The sequence below is a fragment of the Cyrtonyx montezumae genome, unplaced genomic scaffold (assembly GCF_038088225.1).
Source record: "Cyrtonyx montezumae isolate F1298 unplaced genomic scaffold, pur_monq_1.0 scaffold_23, whole genome shotgun sequence".
Taxonomy (NCBI): Eukaryota; Metazoa; Chordata; class Aves; order Galliformes; family Odontophoridae; genus Cyrtonyx; species Cyrtonyx montezumae.
Genome location: NW_027071970.1, coordinates 7,515,411 through 7,534,562, shown reverse-complemented (window position 1 = coordinate 7,534,562; position 19,152 = coordinate 7,515,411). Strand labels below are relative to the sequence as shown.

The following is a 19,152-nucleotide window of genomic DNA, read 5'->3' as shown; positions in this document are numbered from 1 at the left end:
GGCGTACTGCTGCTGTCTTGGGAAGAGCCTTTGAGAGATCTTGCTCTACATTGGCTACTGCAGAGGCTGGCTGGAAACCCAGAGGTATTTCCTTTGCACATGATAGAGAGCTTGATGTCAGATCATTTCTCTCTATCCTGGAGATGGTTTTCACTCATTCTTTCCCTTGAATTGAATCAGTTCCTTAAATGAACATTTCCAAGCCAGCCCCCTGAGCCCAACTGTGAGCACTGTCTGTGCAGGCATAAGAAAAGAGGAAAGGCTCTTCAGCTTGGAAATAGAGCCTTGAAAATAAATCATGTACTAACACAAAAAAGGTCATAGATTAGAAACAGGGACAATGAGAAAACAAAAGCTGTTCAGCTGAACAGCAGCCTGCTTAAGGTGGTCTGTGAGCTTGTAGGCAAAAAAGAGAAAGACATTTTCTTTTGTCTGAGCTTTCACTGCCCATTTGCTGTATTTTCCCTACTTGTATCTGATCCAGCAGAAATATATGCCCTCTCTTTATGCTGCTCTTACACTCCAATTGAGTTGCACTATTTTTTGTGAGCAGTTGACACTACTGCTGTGCTGGTAGTTCAGTGGATTACCAAGGAAAGGAATTCCTACTCTCTTTCTCTGGCTTTCTCTCCTGTCTGTATACTTGCTAACTCCAAAAATGAGTTTTGCTTGCGGATCTTAATGTACTGAGTTTAGAAATGGATTAGGCAATACATTTAGAGATTTCTGACAGCTTTACCCTTCAGGAAGAAATGCAAACAAAATTAAAGCTGCTTCATGAATCTTTAAAGTATTTAATACAAGACATGTTTTTCCAATGAACCACTGGGATGGAAATGATTGTGGGTTTCTCTCCTTCACAAATTTGATTGGGCATGCAGAAATCTCCTTTGCAGCTCTGACACACAAAAAAACCTCAACATGCTCCATATCCTGAGAGCTGCAGGATGGTCTGTGTTTTAAAGCCACAGAGGGGGGCAGGGGGTCCACGGATACATGACCAATGAAACGACAAAGATAAATACTAAAAATATAATTGAACACTTTTCATTAGTGCTGGCAAATACTTCTTTTGAACATCAGGTCAACGTGTATTTTGAATACAGCTAAACCAGAGGCTCAGATTACTCTCACGTACAAGGTTACCTTTTAGTACCTTAATGCTGCTCTGATTTAGTAACCATGGACAATTTACAATGGCTAAATCACTAAATTTAAAGGTTAGTTCAATGCCTCCTTTATTTCTCCAGAAATCTGCTGAGCTTTTGCAGCTAGTGCTAGGTGTAATGGTAACTTTCCAGGTGCAGATATTAACTATCTTTACTTTTTTGTTTAACACTGGCAAAAAAGTGACAGTATGACATGTTGCAAATATCTCCTTCCCCAGCATGAGACTCAACTGCTGAGCTCATGAGACTGGCCAGTCCTTGGCAAAAAGCAGTGACAGGCTACAGAACTGATTAGCTTCATGGGTCATGAATCTGCCAGGCAGAGGGCTCCAACTCCCTCCTAGTTAATCCTCCTTCCCAAAAGAAGGTGTTAACTGTGTAATGCCATAACGTTCTCTCTCTGTTGAGGATGGATTTTTCTCCTCTATCCCGCAGAAAGAAAAATAAATAGTAAATAGCTGGATGCAAGGCCTACTTTTACTCTCTATTCCTGTTTTGCATTTTAAGGATGGCACAGCAAGAATTAAATAATATAAATACAACTGAACAAGGGAGCAGTGGCAGAACACTAATACTCCGCACATCTGAAGAGAAGAGGACCACTATAATTACAAACCAGGTAAAAAGAGAAGCCACATCTGCTTTCAGAAAAAGACTAGAAAATCTGGTGAGGCTATCAGTGCTTACTCACCATGGGTACCCCTTCCCAGTGTTCCCATTATGGAATGGCCTTCACTTTGACTTATCATATACAAAGATCATCAACGGCTTTTCCTTCTTCCTGAATTTATTTAGGGAAGCATAAATGCAAGATACATTGCAATTCTGGTTGGTGCTGTAAATTTGTTAGTCTAGGCAGCTCCATCAAAGGGCTTGAGGAGAGAATGTTTTTCCTCCCTTGAATGACAGCTAAATAAATTGGGATAGTTTTTCCTCCACCTCTACAGGCACTACGACACTCCAGTATGTCAGTATCTGGACATTGGCATTAACACTGACTTACTGCATCAATCAAATTTTAGGAATCTCCTTAACCATTCTTCAGTACAAACTGTCTGTTCCTCATCCCACAGTACTTCAGTGCTTCGTGCTACAAGGCAGTCAAGGCAAGTCTATTAAAATCATTTGACTAGTACACAGTGATACTGATGACCAGTTTCAGGTTTACAATCAACAGATCTTACATCTATCCCAGTTGGTAAGAACTCAAAGCAGCATTTTTCTCTTGCATCCTTAATGCACTTATCCTTATTCTAAGGAATAAGGATATTCTAAGAATAAGGAATATTCTAAGTCTAATCATCACCCACATTCAACAGAAAAAAAAAAAAAAACCAGGCCAAATCCATGCTTCTGTGGTAATTACCTTATCAAAGAAAATTGTCCTTACTGTCCTTTAATATTGACCAGAAGCAAATCATGGAAGAAAAAAACAACATATTTTTCATTCCTTACCCACTAGTTCTTACCAACCACTCTCCAAAGCTCGCTTGGCATTGCTACCGTTGAAACCAGTTTGTTCAGATGAATTGCAGCTTTACCACAATTTGCTGCCTACGACTTTAACAGAAAGTTTTGCAACAGGTATCATGTTGCTAAACGCAACCTGGCAGAAGAAAAGTTGCATTCTGTGTCGTATCCTGCATTAACGCCCTACCACACTGATGCCCCTTGCAGTAGGGTCAGGAGTTTCCCAGCACACATCTGTTCCTGCTGACTTTGCACGTTCCTTGACTGAACAACTGCACCTCATGCCTATAGGATTTCCAGAACAAAGAACAGCAGCAGTCTTTTTATACCTTAGAAAGCTCTCTGTCACACTTGCCATAGAAAATGCCCAGATGTGCAGGATCTTCATTCCTGCAATACTTGCAGAAAGGGAAGAACCATTTCAGGCTGGTAAACTGGCAGCTCTGCAGGTAGTTCAAAGCTCCCCATGAAATTACAATGGTGCTCATTGGAAAAGGGTTTCATGAGAATCAGACATTCATTTTTGTCCTTTTTTGTTTCTTTTTAAATGCCAGGTCAGTGCAACTGGGACTAACTTCTCCGCATTGTGCAGTTAGTTTGGATAGGAAGAAAAAAAAAACAAAAAACAAATTACTTTATGTGCATGGTAGAAAGCCTTGACAACTGCCAATAAGTGACTGATGGGTGACTACAGGTGCACAATTAACACACAGCATGAAGATGGCTCCACTTGAAAAGACCACTAACCCTTACATTCAGGACTGTGAGACCCCTCAAAAGCAGCTGCCACACATATCAAGTGAGAAGCTCAGTATTTCAGTGAGATATTTCTGTCCTTCCTCAGGGAAACAATACCACAAACATGTCAGCATGTCTAATAAATATCTTGATTTATGTGTACCTCAACACTATAAACTAGTTCCAATGGCTTTTAAAACAAACACCTTTATTAACACAAAAATGGGTAAAAGCACATGTTCAGACCCTCCTGTAGTATTTGCCTCGTTTGTTTTTTTTTTAACAACCTGAATCATCAATATGTTTTGAAATTCCATCTGTAAGAAATTCCCACCCTACCCCCTAGTGTGCCCATTCAGATCTGCCCATGGCTGGATGCATGCTGCATAACAAAGCATTAGGCTGATTGCAAATTAATGGAGAAGCTGAAATCTGCTTCCACTGCTCTTCAAAACTCCCCAAAGAAAATTTATTCTCAATGTGACTTATTTTTAATGGCACTAGACATATTTAAAGAAGATTCCCATTTAAATTTCAAGTGACATTATTCTGCTTTTAGGTGATTTATTAGACACTAACAGCTATTTTAGGTTCTCAGGATTTCTGAACGATTCTGGTCCTTGTTCCCACTGGATTTTTAGCTTGCACCCTCCATAAGTAAAAACTTGAGAAGTGTTGTCCACACAGTGGTGCTCTTACAAAGTTCTCCTTTGAGACTGGAGATGTCTTTGAACTTGAAGCTCAACTGCAACATGAACATCCCTGAACCCGATGGAATTATACTAAATAAAAGGCAAAACCAAAGGAATTTTTCCAATTCACAATAACAGTTATTTGATGTCAAGTTCTTATCAGCAAAATATATTCAGAAATCATTACCTTTTGCATGACTTTTTCAAACTGAATTCTGGGAACGACATTCTCTACATAGGACACAACAAATTTACACCTCAGTGCTCTGCCAAAACTAAGACCTGACTCCTGCCGCCCAGTGTCCTTCTGCCCCAGGCAGCGATGCAGAGTCAGCTCTTCTGCTGCATTTCTGACAGCCCAGAAACACAAAAGCGGACTACACATCTAAGATACCACCTTCTAGGGCAATGTCTCACCCATCACACTTCAAGCTAATGATATGCATAAGAGAAGCAAACAGAGGAGATAAAATCAAAAGAATAATTTTCAATAAATGATGTATAAGAGTAAAGTCACTCTTTTCCATTTGCAGAGAAGCATTTGCCATATCCTTGAAGCTATTTGTTATTCAGATAATGATATGTAAATACAGAAAGTTACCCTCGACTACTAAAAAATTGCTGCAAGTATTTAATGCTAAAAATTCAAGGTAGTTCTGTTACTTCTGACTCTCTCAATCCCTCAGCCGGTGCTCTCAGAGCTGGACAGAAGCTGAGTATCACAGTTATCTAGAAATGTAGGGCAATAAAAAAGTTTTCAAGGTAACTGCTGCAGAGCTCTTCACAGATTTCATTACAGGTTTGCTGTCACATTGCAGTGAGGTGGTAAGGAGGAGGACAGAGGAATGCAATCATTTTCCGCTATTACTTCAGCTAACAATGTTTTTTACGGTCTCGGGAGGACATACAACAATGTTTGGCAAACAATCTCTTCTTTAATGGGCTCTGGTGTTTTTCACAGGAGACCAGCTTTAATCTCTGGTCAAATCCAGTTATGCAGCAGAATGTTTCTTTATATCTATGTACAAATACAGGATGGTTGAAGGAGTAAACAACTAAACAGAAGGTCGGTCATAAATGGAGCAAACCCATCCCTCACTGCCTGCTGAACATGCACCTAGCAGCTCTTAATGCTGCCCTGCCCCAACAGCACAAGGCCAGTGGTGGCCCCGAAAGGCAGTGCTTCCCCAGACATCTCAGCACATGGAGGTGATGCAGGAGCCTATTTGATTAACAAGTAACGGCCTTGAAATGTTTAAGCAGTAATCACAGGGTTTTTCCTCTTGCTTTAAATAGATCGGTTTCTATCAGAGTGAAAATGGACCCAAGTTTATGGTATGCGGGAAGAATTATGGTTCAAACAGAGCAGTGTTCCAAGAACAAATGCATAAAGAACATTGATTTAGCACTGAAAATGGGAGTATTAAATCCATGATGTTTAGATGCTTTATATGAGATTGAGCAGGGAACCTGGCAGCAGTCGCAGCGTGTTTATGAAGAGGCACGGCAGGCAGGCAGGGAGGACAAATGAAGGTGCATGTGCCATGAGCATTTCTGCAACCAGACAGAGGTAGGAATCTGACGACAAACTGTGCCTCTTTAACAGTAGATGATGGAGCACATCTGGAGAACTCCATGGGCTCAGGAGCAGGACCCTGCAGATTAAATCACTGGGCAAGCAGCTTTGTGAAAATCTCACAGCAGTTGGATACCGAAGTGCTGATGGGACTTTACTCCTCTTTACATCTTTCTCAGTGACACTGCAGGATCATTCTTCGATTATTATAACTACTTTGCAAAATACCCCATTCAAACAAGGCAGTTAAGCATGTCTCATCTTCACTGGGTTACTCATACACTTATAACTAGGAACACATTTAAGTGTTTCATTGGACTGGAGCCTAATCACACTTTTATGGCTTTTGTTTAAATTAAAGGCTAGCTAGAGGTGAGCAGCACAGTATCCAACTATTTCATGCATTTAGAAGTTAAATGTTAAGAAGAGTTTCTTACCCTCTAATTATTTCAAGCACTTCAGAAAATTTGCATTTGATTCCATTTTTGTTACGTTTAGAAATAAAAACATTTTAAAAATATCCAACAATGTTGTCTGTCTAGCATGAAACTGATACCTAGGGCATGCACTTCATAACAGCAAAACAGTTTAACATGTAGGGAACTTCTATATTTATGAGCTCTTTTCCAAATTCTGAAAAAAAGCAGTTCAGCGTGTGCTTTCTTTTCACTTGGGTTGACAGAAATCAGGCACCTGTCCCTAGACCAGGCAGTGCACTTGAGCGTGACTTTGAATATTTGACCTGGCCAGGGACAAGTGCTGGGCTTTTCCTAACTCCCATTTCTGCAGTTTAGCATTCATGCACTGCTCCTGCACAAATCTGCCTGCTTAGAAGCAATTTCCTTTGTTATTCCGTGTTGTTTGAAGTCACATCCTCAGGGTTTGAAGAGTGAAATTAATTCACCACCAGAAAGAAAAGTTGAACTAAGTGCTCCCATTACCAGTCTGCCCAGCAGACTGAAGCTGTGTTCACAGCCATGTCCTCCTTCATCCCTCATCTACAGACAGACACATTTCAGCCAGGCTGTTTGCTCAAACTGTTTCACAGAGAAACTTTCCCTACCCTGTTCCCAGAGATTCCCAGATCTGTCCAGCAAAGAGCTGACTGCTCCTCTATGATGAAACAGAACACATATTCCTCACCACTTGGGTACACTTGTGTTAATAACACCAAGCCACTGAACTAGCAGTAGGTCATGTATTTATTTTCAGCCAGTGTAGAAAATACAGGAGTAAAGCTTCAATGTCATTTTATCTTGAGTTTAATGTGAGAAGCATCATGACCCTGTGAGAGAACTGTGTCCAAAAGGAACGTCCATGGAGGGGATGAAAGCTAACTCCAATTGCTGCATGAGATAGCTGTTCACTTTGTGGAGAGAGATAACCAAAAGTTACTCCTTTCCTTTGGAATTTTAGGGGTACAGCCCTACTTAGCAACAGCACCCAAGGGCATTTTAGTGCACTGTTTTAATTATTGTTCCTGCTATTGCAATTATTTTACCATCACTCAAGCCTGAACTGCCATTGCTGCCAGGAAGGTCTGCTTCACACTACCCCAGTGGGTAGCACAGTGCTAGGTCATTTTGAAGACAAAATAAATAAATGCAGAGCAACAGAAGGCTGGAATTGTGGAATAAATAATATACTCATCCCTTGGAGCAAAGAAAATAAACTAATTTTGAGACTAGTTGGAAATCTGAAGGCAGTTCACACAGGTAAAATGCAACCCCATGGGGTTCTTTTTCTAGGGAGCACTCTCTATAAGTAATAAAATTAGAGATGAAATTTCTTATGATTTCAAGTTGCCTCACGCCTTCTGTGTGCGCTGCTAAGACCAAGGGAGTTTGGATTTCACTTGATGTTTGCATGGCAATCGTCCTCATTTTCTCTGTTTAATCCAGACACGTAAGGAGAGATGTGTCTGTCTGCTGTTCAGCACTGAATGCCTTCTTGTCATTTCTTAAGTGATTCCTTTGTGATACATCAACTATACTACAGTTCTCTGCAGAAAACAGAAAAGTTGTTGCCTCCCCTTCTGTCACTACTGTTAATCTTTTGGTGAGCTCAGACCTCCCAGCTTTCTTTCGGGGGAGGGGAAGTAAGACACACTGCTTGGGAGCATATTCCAAATGCTGTTTTCACGTATATGCCAATATACACACCACAGGTTGTCAGAACAGTGAACCGAGGATTCTAAGCTTTAGAATCTGCAGCCCATGGCAAGTTCCTCAGCAAAGGAGAACTTTGCCTCCAATACTCATTAACAACAGACATAGGTACTCGTTTTTCTAAGACAGAGCATATACTTGTGCACTGAATGAAGACAATATACTAGAGAGAGCACACCATGCTTTCCCCTCGTGACCCTGCCTTTACAATACTTCATCTCGTTAAAGTTCCATTACAAGCTTTATGTGCAAAAGGAAATTTCTCAGCAGAATTTCCCCAGCGCTCACAAGGCTATTCCTCCCAATGCACAGAACTGTCAAAAAACAAGAGAAATCAGGAATCTGCTTTTACACCACATATGACACACTGCTCTCCTTCTCTTATACACAGACAGTGCATTTTCTGAGCCTAAGGAATATAAGCTGCAAGCTGACTGCTCCACAAGGGTCACTTGCATGCTCCTAGGCAGACAAGAGGCAGCCAAGCCTGGCCTGGCTCTGGCTCTACAGAAGAAGCACGAAGATCCTCAGGGCTTGTTCCACGTTTCAAGAGAAGTGTCTAGGTGGGCACAGAACTGCTGCAGGATTTCTTGAAGCCAAAAGGATCAAGATTGAATACATTGATCTGAATAATCATTTCTTACCATGATAGCCAGTCGGTTAATGAAGGGAAAGTAGGGCACAGACTGCATGGGAAGCAACTGTTCTGGAGCTTCACCCAGCAAGGTGACCTGGTCTGGCAATGGTTTGTTCCTGACACTGCAGCAGAAGGTTTAGAGGCAACATGACAGAAGCCAAGATTTTTTTCAGAAAGGTAGAGAAATGGAAAATAGAGGCCCACACTTCAGCATCATAAAACTATCAAACAGCTTTTAAGTGGCAGGTGCTATTTCAGAGAAACAAAACCTTGGAAGGCATCTAGATGAAGCTACCCAAGACAGGGAGCTCACATTTGCAGCCCGCAACAGTCCAGTACCTCTGACAAAGGAGAGCTTTAAGAGTCTCTCATTTTTATTAGCACTAAATTCACTCAAAACAAGTGACATGAACAAAACAAGCAAGAAATGACACTATAAAAATGAAACATGGCATCAACTTGGAGTCCACAATTCAGTTTTATTTCAGACAAAAGAGTAAACTGTCTGACATCTTGGCCCGTTCGTGTTTTTGCTGCAAAGACACAAACAACAACTAAAAAACTTTTAAGTTATTTGACCTGAAACTTTGACTTTTTTTTACAATGAAACAGACCCAACTGCAATGAATACCAATAATAGATTCTTTTTAAAATTACATTATGAAGGCAACTGGATTTAATATGTTCCTGTACCTCACATTGTCTGTTGAAATAAATTTGCATGCACATTTTAAGCAAGAAAAGGAGAACATCATCTAAAACATTAGAACTCCTTCAAAGCTGTAAGAAGGACATCAGGTAGAGTGTAATAGAGATACGTGTAAGATGGCATAAAAGAAAAAGAAATACCACTCTGAATTCATTGCCTGACTAGTTCTGTTACCTCTTTTTATTCTGTAATGTAATACCGTGGAGTGTAACATAACATGACAGTTCAGAAATTTACAGGAATATCCTTCTCTCTCTGGAACTGAGAGCAAGCAGCCATCAGACACAGGCCCAGGGGAGGAACATGGAAGAAACTTTAAGATGCCAGTGCATATTTGCAGGCAGTTAGCTGCAAGTCACTGCTGACCTCAGTAGTGCCTCGGCATTACAGACACATACTTACCTGCAAGAGAACAACACATACAGTTTGAAGACAGCACCCCACAATTGCTCTTCTCAAGGGGGAAATATTCCTGTTATGAAAATATTACAACTCTCAAGCTCAGAAAATTACTGCACTCTAAAAGAAATATATAAAAAAAGGTGGCAACAGTGTTTAAGGCACCTGTAAAGGTGCAGGTCACACGAGACACATTTAGTTTTATGATCAGTAAGAAAAACTGAGGATGAAAAGCAGATTTTTGCACATCCTTCCCATTCCTTCCAGCTGAAAACCATGCTGCCTCCAGCCCTGCATTGGACAGAGACCTTGTCCAGCTTGCCAATACTGGCAAGCTTGTCCAACTTCGCCACTCTTGAAGATCATTTTTCAACACGTGTTACTAATACAGAAGTTCCCTTGCTTCTTTATGCCTCAGAGTTCTTAATATTTTGTATTGAATTCACTTGGAATCCCATTTAAACTGACTGTCCTAGGTTTCCGAGGGAGAGATCTCGGGAAGACATAATATACTGTGTATCTAAAACAATGTTTCCACATCTCCTCCTCCTCCACTGAACATAAAGGCAGCCTAGTTGACCACGTTAAATTACACGTCTAATTGTTAGTCAGTGTTATGCAACCCTCCTTAGGTAAGTTATTCATGCATTCAAGCGTACTTTCTGAGGCAGGCAAATTGCAGGGAATGGCTTCCAGTCTTACTGCATTTAAACACAACATTGCAATCAGTTATTGTTCATGCTCCCTAGTTAATCAAATTCAGCCTCCACTAAATCTACATTTATTAGTGCTGACAGTCAAGCAGAACTCGTCTTCAACAATTAATATACAAAACGACACTGCAAAAATGTAACATGAAGAAAATTACTGCATTTGAATGTAAGATGAGTTTTCGGAAAAGGTTGTTAATTTTTATAATTCTATTTAATTTAGACTTTCTGATTGTTCTTTCATTATCCAGTGGACCAGTGTTAATAATCGAGGTCTATGTTACATACTTTGTGGTATAATTAAAGTTGCTACTTAATGGGAAAGCCTAGCTAGCACTTAACGAAGAGAATCAATAATGTATCTAAATGGGAAAAAGCTGAGAAAATTTCTATTGAGTATCAGAAAAAAACTGACAGATAGGAGCCCTACCCTGCAGAAAACTCTGGTACTGTCTACCCAGACTTTGTGGAGTTACCTATCCCTATTGCGGAAGAGTAGAAGGCAGAGTATTACTGGACTGCAGCCTGAGTAGTCTCATGGTCCTACCTCATGGCCAAGCTCTACTCTTGCTGATCAAGCAAAAGCAGTCTGAGAACCTTCCTGATGCAGCTGTCCTCAAATGGTTGGAAAGTTTCTCAATGATTTGTTTTTATTATTGGAAAATGGAATCATAGTGTCAATCAGTCTTCTCATTGGAGAAAATTAGCGTTGAGTAACCAATTAAATACCCAAAGACCTAATGGCAACCTGAGATGTTGGAGACAACATTTTAAGTTCACCTTCCAATTAATACACTGTTACAGTCATTCTCCAGCAAGGCTTGGGCTTATAGTACCTTCCTAACTGGAATCAAATAATGACTACAGGTATCAGTGAGAGCTATGTAGGTAGAGTACAAATGCAATGTCTAGCTAAGGTACTTGTGATCCACAGGGAGTTTCCTTTCCCAGCCAAAAGAGTGGGGGATGCTTTCCCTCCTTTGTGGGCTTGCATAGTTCCAGTCTCAGTCCTTCACAGAAATACATCTCAAATTGCAGCTATAAGCCTTTGGCTTTCACAGGGATACACAACTAAGCACAGCTGGCCCAGAGGCAGTAGTATGAGCAAATTTAGATTGTCAACAGATATGTCCACTGTGAGCTGGTCAGAGCTCAGCTCTACTCAGAAGAAGCAGGACAGGGACTTTTTCAGCCTGCACCAGTCCCTTCTGCTCACAGGCAAGACTGAAAGGCAGCTCGGAGCAGGCACATCTCCATGGGCACAAAGGCTCCTGTGCTCTCTTGGTAGGGAAGCACAGACTGAGGACATTTCTGACTGCATAACTGGGCAGAGCCGGACAAGCCCTGTAGAAGGTCTCAGAGCATGCTACACACACTACCGTTGGTTTGTTCAAAATCCACAATGACACTTTGGTTTTGGATCTAATTACAACACTTCAGCTAGTTTCATCACTTGCGCAATTTCCCTCCAATAAGCAATCCCAATCTGTTGCCCAGAGGTGATTCTAATCAGTCGATTTTCTGCCTCTGGTTTTCCCCCTCTCTGCTTCATATTTGCAATCAGAATGGTCAAAATACTTCTAAGATTTTTTTTCTTCAGAATTATAACTGCTTTTATATTATTTATTAAGAATGGGAAAAAAATGGTTGAAAAGTTTTCTATTAAAAATAAGCCTCATTGAAATTAAAATGTGCTTGTACCTGTACTGTGATTGTGAAACACTGAGCTGAGCTGAAAGAGGAACTGTTCAATGTCAACAACTGTTTCACTTCAACCTGATATTAATATGAAAATATTGGTAGAGGCTGTTGATAGAAAAGTCATTATATTTAGTCTAAATTTTTTATGGGAATCTAAATGTTTAATTGGTTCAAATATATATATATATATTTTAGTGATCATTTTACAGAAGAAATTCAGTCTGATACAGAATATGTATAGTTTTCTGTTTTTAAATCACTAATCAGAAATTCTGGTTCCTGAACAGCCTTGGATCCATTCCAATCTAAATGCTTCCTGCAACGAGGACCATTACAGCACACTCTGGTTAACCTGGGAGGAATCCTAAAGGTAATTTGGAGATTCTTCCACCGTTTCCATAGGCGGTGCAAAGAACACGTGGTGTCCCCAGAGGGTTTGAAAACTGGGTCGTGAGGCAGAGAAAGCTGCAGGGCTGGAGAAAATCCAACAGCATCACGTCCAGCCCTCTCCAATGCACTGATCCAGAAGTTGATGCTCTCTGAACACCATCTGCCTTGCTGCCCCACTCTCAGCACTGATGGTGAGGAGCTGCCTCCTCCATTGACCCCCAGAAGGCCGTGGCACCAGGCTGCTGCTCCTGCCATGGTGACACAGAGCTGGATAATATTTGTGTTGTTTGCCTTGGGGATGCCTTACAGTGAGCCTGCAGAGCTCTACAGCCTGCAGGAAGGGCCAAAATTACAGCGAGCTCTATGCGTCCTCCAAAGCTTTGAGCTCAGCACTGGAGCTCCATCTCCTATAGAAAGTCTGGTTTCTAGCTGCTGGCCTCAGACAAGCTATGGTTATTAAACCCTTGAATGAACAAATCAGATGTCTATTTACCAAGTCTGCCCCTTGATAGCACTATTTGATCAATTCCAGAATCCTTTCTGATAGGTAATTAAAAAAGCTTTTCCTTAGTTATAGTGTGGAGTGAGCCATTAATTACACTTCAGAGCCCCAGAGATGCAATTCTTTTGCTATTGTGAAACTTTATAGCGAGCCACGGAACGCCTGCCTCTATACAAGGACTGAATAAATGAAAGTAATTTTCTCAAGACCTAGATTCCTCTGCTTTTTATGGCTGAAGACTTGAGTTGCCTCAGCATTAATAAGTTTGTTCTTTAGGGCTGAATTTTCTCAGTACAAACATCCATGACCATAACACAAAGAAATATTTTCTTTGTCTGATAGAGCCAGCAGACTGAATCCATATATTAGTACTATTGTTATCACTGAACTGCCACAATGCTCTTGGCATCAAGTTGCACAGAAAAGATCAGTTAAATTAAAGACCTCCACCAAGAAGCAACAATTTCTTGTCAAAGACAATTCAGACCTTATGGAAGCTCCAAGATCATATTAACTTTTCTCGAAAGTATGCGTAATGCATCACAGCAAGTGGTTCTGACAAGTGCATGTGTGCATACGTGTGGACGTGTTCAGCATGCAGAGAAACCCTGGTTACTTGAATTGTAAAGTCAAATGTTTGCAAGTTAAAAAAGGCCAAACGTCCAGGTGTTCAACCTCATTCAACCTCTAGCAATCCACCCTTCTATATCAAAAAGAACACGGGAATTGATGTTATCTTGAGAGATGGTGCTCACATTTGAAGCATCTGGTTATCTGACATTCCCAATTTACCAGGATGCCACACTGCAAAATAAACTGTGTTTGAAAGTTTGAGGACCTTTTCTCTGTCTTTGAAAGAAAATCCCTAAGATTCTGACTTCTGTATTCTTCATCTTTGATAGCATCAAAAATCTAGAGCTGCAGCACCTCTATCTTTATGCATGGCTGGGAAGGGCTGTGTGTGATCTTTGTTACAGGAGCACAGACCTGTATTTTGTGCTGCAGCTGGAAGCAGTGAAGGCTGTTATCCCCACCCAAAAAGAGCAGAAGGATGGCTGGGTCTGCTCCTGGATCTGCTGTAGCAACCCAACATACTTCACAGAAACCTACTCTCTCTTTTCCCTCTCAGCACCCCTAACAAATTAAGTCACTTGGAGTCAAATAAGTAAGCAGGGATTTAGGTAGTTGACTCTGGGCACTTCTGTTCTGAAGTATGAGATCTCTCAAGTCTTGGCTGTGTTGCTCCAGACTTATTTTTGACCATTCAGTCAAACACTTGCCCTTTGACATTATAATAAGAAGGACATGCATATAGACTAGCAGCTTTCACAGAACGTCCATGGATAGCATTCCAGGCTGTTCTACATCTATACACATTGGTAAAGTCAGCTGATACATATATATATGCTATCCCATGCATATATGTTAGGGTCATTAACCAATACAGGAATTCTCTCTGCTCAGTTCTCAGGTTCATGGCAGCACAACCCTTGCTTTTAGTATCAAAAACACAAATGGAATTGAATCAAATAGCATTTGATCACTAAATAACCCAGAGAATCACAGAGCAAGCCCTAGTTTAGCCATGTGTTGCCAGTGGAAAATAACCTATTCCTTCATATGTGCCTGTATGACAGGATGAAAATAATCCCATCATGAGAACTAAGAATTCCCTTGTAACAAACATAATCATGCAAAAGCCTTTTGGCATTGATGTAAATTTCATAAGTATTCCTATAAAATTTACTCTGGATTTTACATAGTAACAGGATAAGGTTACTGTGTAAAATCTACTACTACCTGGACCACTATTTTACAGTTATTTTTATGTATTTTAACCGACCAGAAAGATACGTAAACGAAGTGAAAAATCTCTTGTCAGTCCAATTCTAGGGTTATTAGCTGAGTGTGTGTAAATCCTCATTAATCAGTAACATTAAATCCTGAGTACTCTGCTTTGCATTGTGCTCAAACACCTTTCATTCCTGCTGTTTGTCTTTGCATCTTTTCTGAGCTCAACTGCATAGCACTTAGTTGCTTCAAGGCAAAACGTTACTCAAGAATTAAAAAACCTGTTAAAAAAATCAGCACAACTTTGATATCAGCACATTCTATTCAGGAGAAATCCAGCGTGGAATGAAAATAACTGTTCAAGGTCACATTGAATAAACTCACAAACTGTTGGAGAGGTTTTGCATTGTTTTATAGAGCAAAATTGCAACTTCTCTATATTATATGTCTCTTGAAACTAAACAGCTTGAAATATCAAATCACAGTATGTTTTTGAACTGTTTTCCCCAGGGTTGTCTGCTTTCTGCAGAGAGACAGGGCAAGCATTCAAGCTGTGGGAGGTGCAATATCAGAGAAGAAAAAGCTGAGATATTTATTACACCATGTTAGGATCAAACTATAATTTTGTAATTATTGTGTGAATTGTAATCGCAAGCAAGCTATTTACTGTCATTGCTTCGATTTGGCACACAAACACAACATGCACAAAATCTGCTGTTGATTCCTGTACCAACTTAGTGATTCCTATCTTAAAGAAAAGCATTCTGAGTGCAGTTATATTTGAGCTGGCAGCAGATCGGCTGGTAGAACACAGTGCTGGTGTATGGGAAAAGGATTCTGAGCACAGCACGATCCACCCAGGCTTGCAGATTTTACTGCTGTGTAAGGACATGACGGTGACTCCAATCTGGGAACCTTCATGGTCATGCTGTCTGACTGTGCGCCCACTTTTAGTTTGCTGAGTGGGGATGAAAATACCACCTGAAAACCAGTCACACATCTAAATGTTTACTGAATATATGCAAGAGGATGGGAGAAAATGCATATACTACCAGAATTAAGTACTGTGAAAAAACAAGTCAAAGATAAACGAGGAGTTCGAAGATAAGATGAATCAAATATGTTATTCCTAATCAAATTTCTTCTAAAAGAAGCTTAAACGTCTTAAACATAGCAAGTCCCATATTTGTAAAGTAAAATCATGTTTACTTTCCTAACTTGTGCCTATGAAATCCAGACAAATATATACGTATGTGTTATATTTTGGTTTTCTTCAGACTTGCCATGGACTTTGTACATTCTGCTGATCATCAATTTTATCTTGCTCCTCAATTTAAAAATGACAAGTTCTCCCTTTGTAAAGATGGAAAAAACTGGGAACAACGTAAGTATAAATCAGAAGCAGACTGAGAAGAGCTGCATATAAAGATGGACACACTGGTTTTTCCATAGCTATTTCCAAACCAACCAAGTCAAGCTCAGCTTTTTCCTGTGGCTATGCTGCACACCTGGAAGTAAGCATTGTACACTAGGGTAGGAAAGAAGAGGTTGATTACTCTGGCATGCCATACATGGCACAAGGAGGGAGAGAAAACTGAGTTCAGCATTACAGATCCTGTATTTGACTTTATCAGAGACAAAAACAAACTAACCAACAACAAAACAAAAATATAAGATCACTGGTTCATATCAAAGCCTCTACCTTTCCCATACTCATTTTTCATGGCAATTGAAATCTCAAGGATTTTCTTGCAACCCATAAGTATGTAGAAGTCTCTAGACTCTATTCCAGCATCTGGATCTAACCGGAGTCAACTGAAGAATGTCAGAACACCACAAGGAAGGCAGTTCTTCATAACTCAGGCAGTTATTCATGCAGCACTGCCTTACAAGATTACCAAAATGAGCATGTCACAAATCTTATCTGAAAGAATCATAAACGCTGCAACTATGGAAGAGCATGATCTAAAGTGAAACATCACAACACTGTCAGTGCTCCCATGCTTCTAAGAGCTGTTAAGCTAGATTCAAACTTTGCAGCCTTCACTTTCATATTTACAGGGAGATCATTCTCGACATTCACTTGAAAAAATTCATACTGATTTTAAGGAACTTTGAACCAAAATCCAGTGTGCAACTCAAAGATTTGCATGATGACTGCAGTCTACCTTTTTTTCCTGGATAATTTCATGACAGATTTTTATGATTCACTGACCAAATGTGACATCAAAGCAGCATCTTTTTTTAAATTCTTTTTGCCACCTCTTTGATCTAGGTATTCTTTTGTACAGCAAGTATCTGAGAAAACAACTGCTGAGTCAATACTTCTGAGATTAGATTAATATGTAACACAGCTAATGAAATTTCTGGTTAAGCTGAAGTTTTGTTTTGCTGGATTTTGTTTTTGGCAGCTTGAACTGCCTAAAATCCTAATTCAATTGCAATCTACTTGCAGAGCACAGCTGCTTTGCTTGGCTAAACTTTTCTCTCCACTTAATAAGATACTTTTTTATTTAACTTTCAGTTCAGCCTAGGAGCCCCAGTGGGTTTTTTAAAACAGAAGATTATTATTAGAAATTAATTAAGAATTCTTTTCAATTCAGTCTCCTGAGAGTAACTAGGCATTGCCACTGATTTTCTTGACATTAAGACATTACTGATTGTCATTCATAGGCTGGCAGGGAGGATGTCACATCTGGAAGATGCATAACTCCATAAATGTAGAAGATTAGAAGGACATTTAATACAAAATATAATAAATCAGTACATATATTAAATATATAATTCCAAATTGGTCAAACTTAGCACAGGAACATGAAGATTGTAATACTAGAATATAAATGTACACACATTCCAGAAACAAACAAAAAAATCTTACTGTAATCACAAGACCCTTGTGGATTACACTTAGTCTGTGTTTCAGTGTTATTATAGACCCTGACTAAACACTTCTAAGAAGATCAAGTGCAATTAAAGAAGAGGCAGTTGATTTGCTGTTGTTTTTGACACAACACTTCATGCTTGAGATGGAAGTTGGTCATTTTAATTTTTACTAAACTCAAGGGTATATGTACGATTAAATGTTGGCAGACTAACCAGGAAGGGATGGAGAGAAATGAATTGCCATGAAGAGTCCAAAGAAAAACAATCACTTGCTCTAATAATAATGTGGAATTCAACTTACTTTTTTGGTCTGTAGTCAGGGATGGACCTGTCGAGAGATATCCTGTCACTGAGCTGGGCATTGTAACCATATTCTTCATACTTAGTCTCCGATTCATGGCTATCATCTCTCAGGGTAGCAGCCATTCCCCCCTGGCCCAAGCCTCCTGGACCTTCAACTAATCCCATAGGCTTTGCAAGGCCTAAATAGAAGTTAAAAAAAAAAAAAGTCAAACAGTTAACCAAGAACATCCATCTAATCTCTTCTGTGACCACAGAAGTTTTTAGAGAACAAAATCTGAACTCCCATAAAACTCCAAACCTCTGAAAGCTTCATAGCTCTTCAAAATTTTCCTCAGCTTTTCAAGCCAGAGTCCATATCAACACATCTTGCATTATTACTGCATAATTACTGATGAGCAAACTATAAAGAATTAATTATCTGCTTTCAGTTTCCCCTTTTTCCTGGATAACTCCCTGGAAACAGGAATCTTGTTTCCAAACATTTCAAAATGCCTAATTATCCTTGATTTCATCTCACTGTATCTGCCTTGGAAATCTACAAAATCAGAACTCAGACAAAGTGGTCAAATACTGAGGAGAGTTGGAAAAGGAATACAGGGGGAAAAAGCAAATCATTCACATATGAACAGAGGCCAGGTCCTTTCCCAGGGTATTCTGATAGCTCCAATCATTTTAAGGAGATATGCTGAATTTCTACCACATCTCTTGCCTAGGAATCACTTCAGATTTCCTCTGTCTTTCAGAACTACATCAAATCGACCATGTATATTGTGTAAAGATATTCAGCTCTATAAAGCTTCTAGGATCAGAAAATTTGGACATACTTGAGCTAAAACGATTAACCCCGCATTGCTTGGTGCTAAGGCATTAGCCAGTCAACAATCCATTTGACAGGTTTTATACACTAGTATATTACTGCTCAGCTCAAAAACACATTTAAAACAAAACGAAACAGACATAAGAAATATCCATACAGTCACATCACCAAGAACATCTTCCATGGCAACAGGCATTTAATTAGGTGCTGAATTCTGATAAATAAGCTCCTCAAATATCCTGTGTTTCATGTCAAAGCTTTCCTTCCCAAAAGGCTGACTATCAACAAGTCATTATAAGCTAAAAAGTTTTTTATAATAGCCTTGGGGATACCATTCAGAAATGTGTAAATAACCTCCAAATTGTTTACAGTGCAGAGCAGAACAGAGTTTGCCCTGCTCAACATATTTCAAATTAGGAATTTTTCAAAATGAGTATGCCAGTGTTTCAAATAAACAACTAAAGTGAAAGGAAGAGAGAAAGAAAGAAAAACTGTCA

The 19,152-nt window shown here is 39.8% G+C and overlaps 1 protein-coding gene across 1 annotated transcript in view; it reads right to left on the bottom strand.

The window, feature by feature from the left end:
• The window catches only part of GALNT9 (polypeptide N-acetylgalactosaminyltransferase 9), a 121,109-nt gene that overhangs the window by 78,357 nt on the left and 23,600 nt on the right, over nt 1-19,152 (bottom strand). Inside the window, exon 2 of the mRNA XM_065739080.1 lies at nt 17,837-18,017. Within this exon, the coding sequence (XP_065595152.1) occupies nt 17,837-18,017 (181 nt within the window). The remainder of the gene's footprint in view (nt 1-17,836; nt 18,018-19,152) is intronic.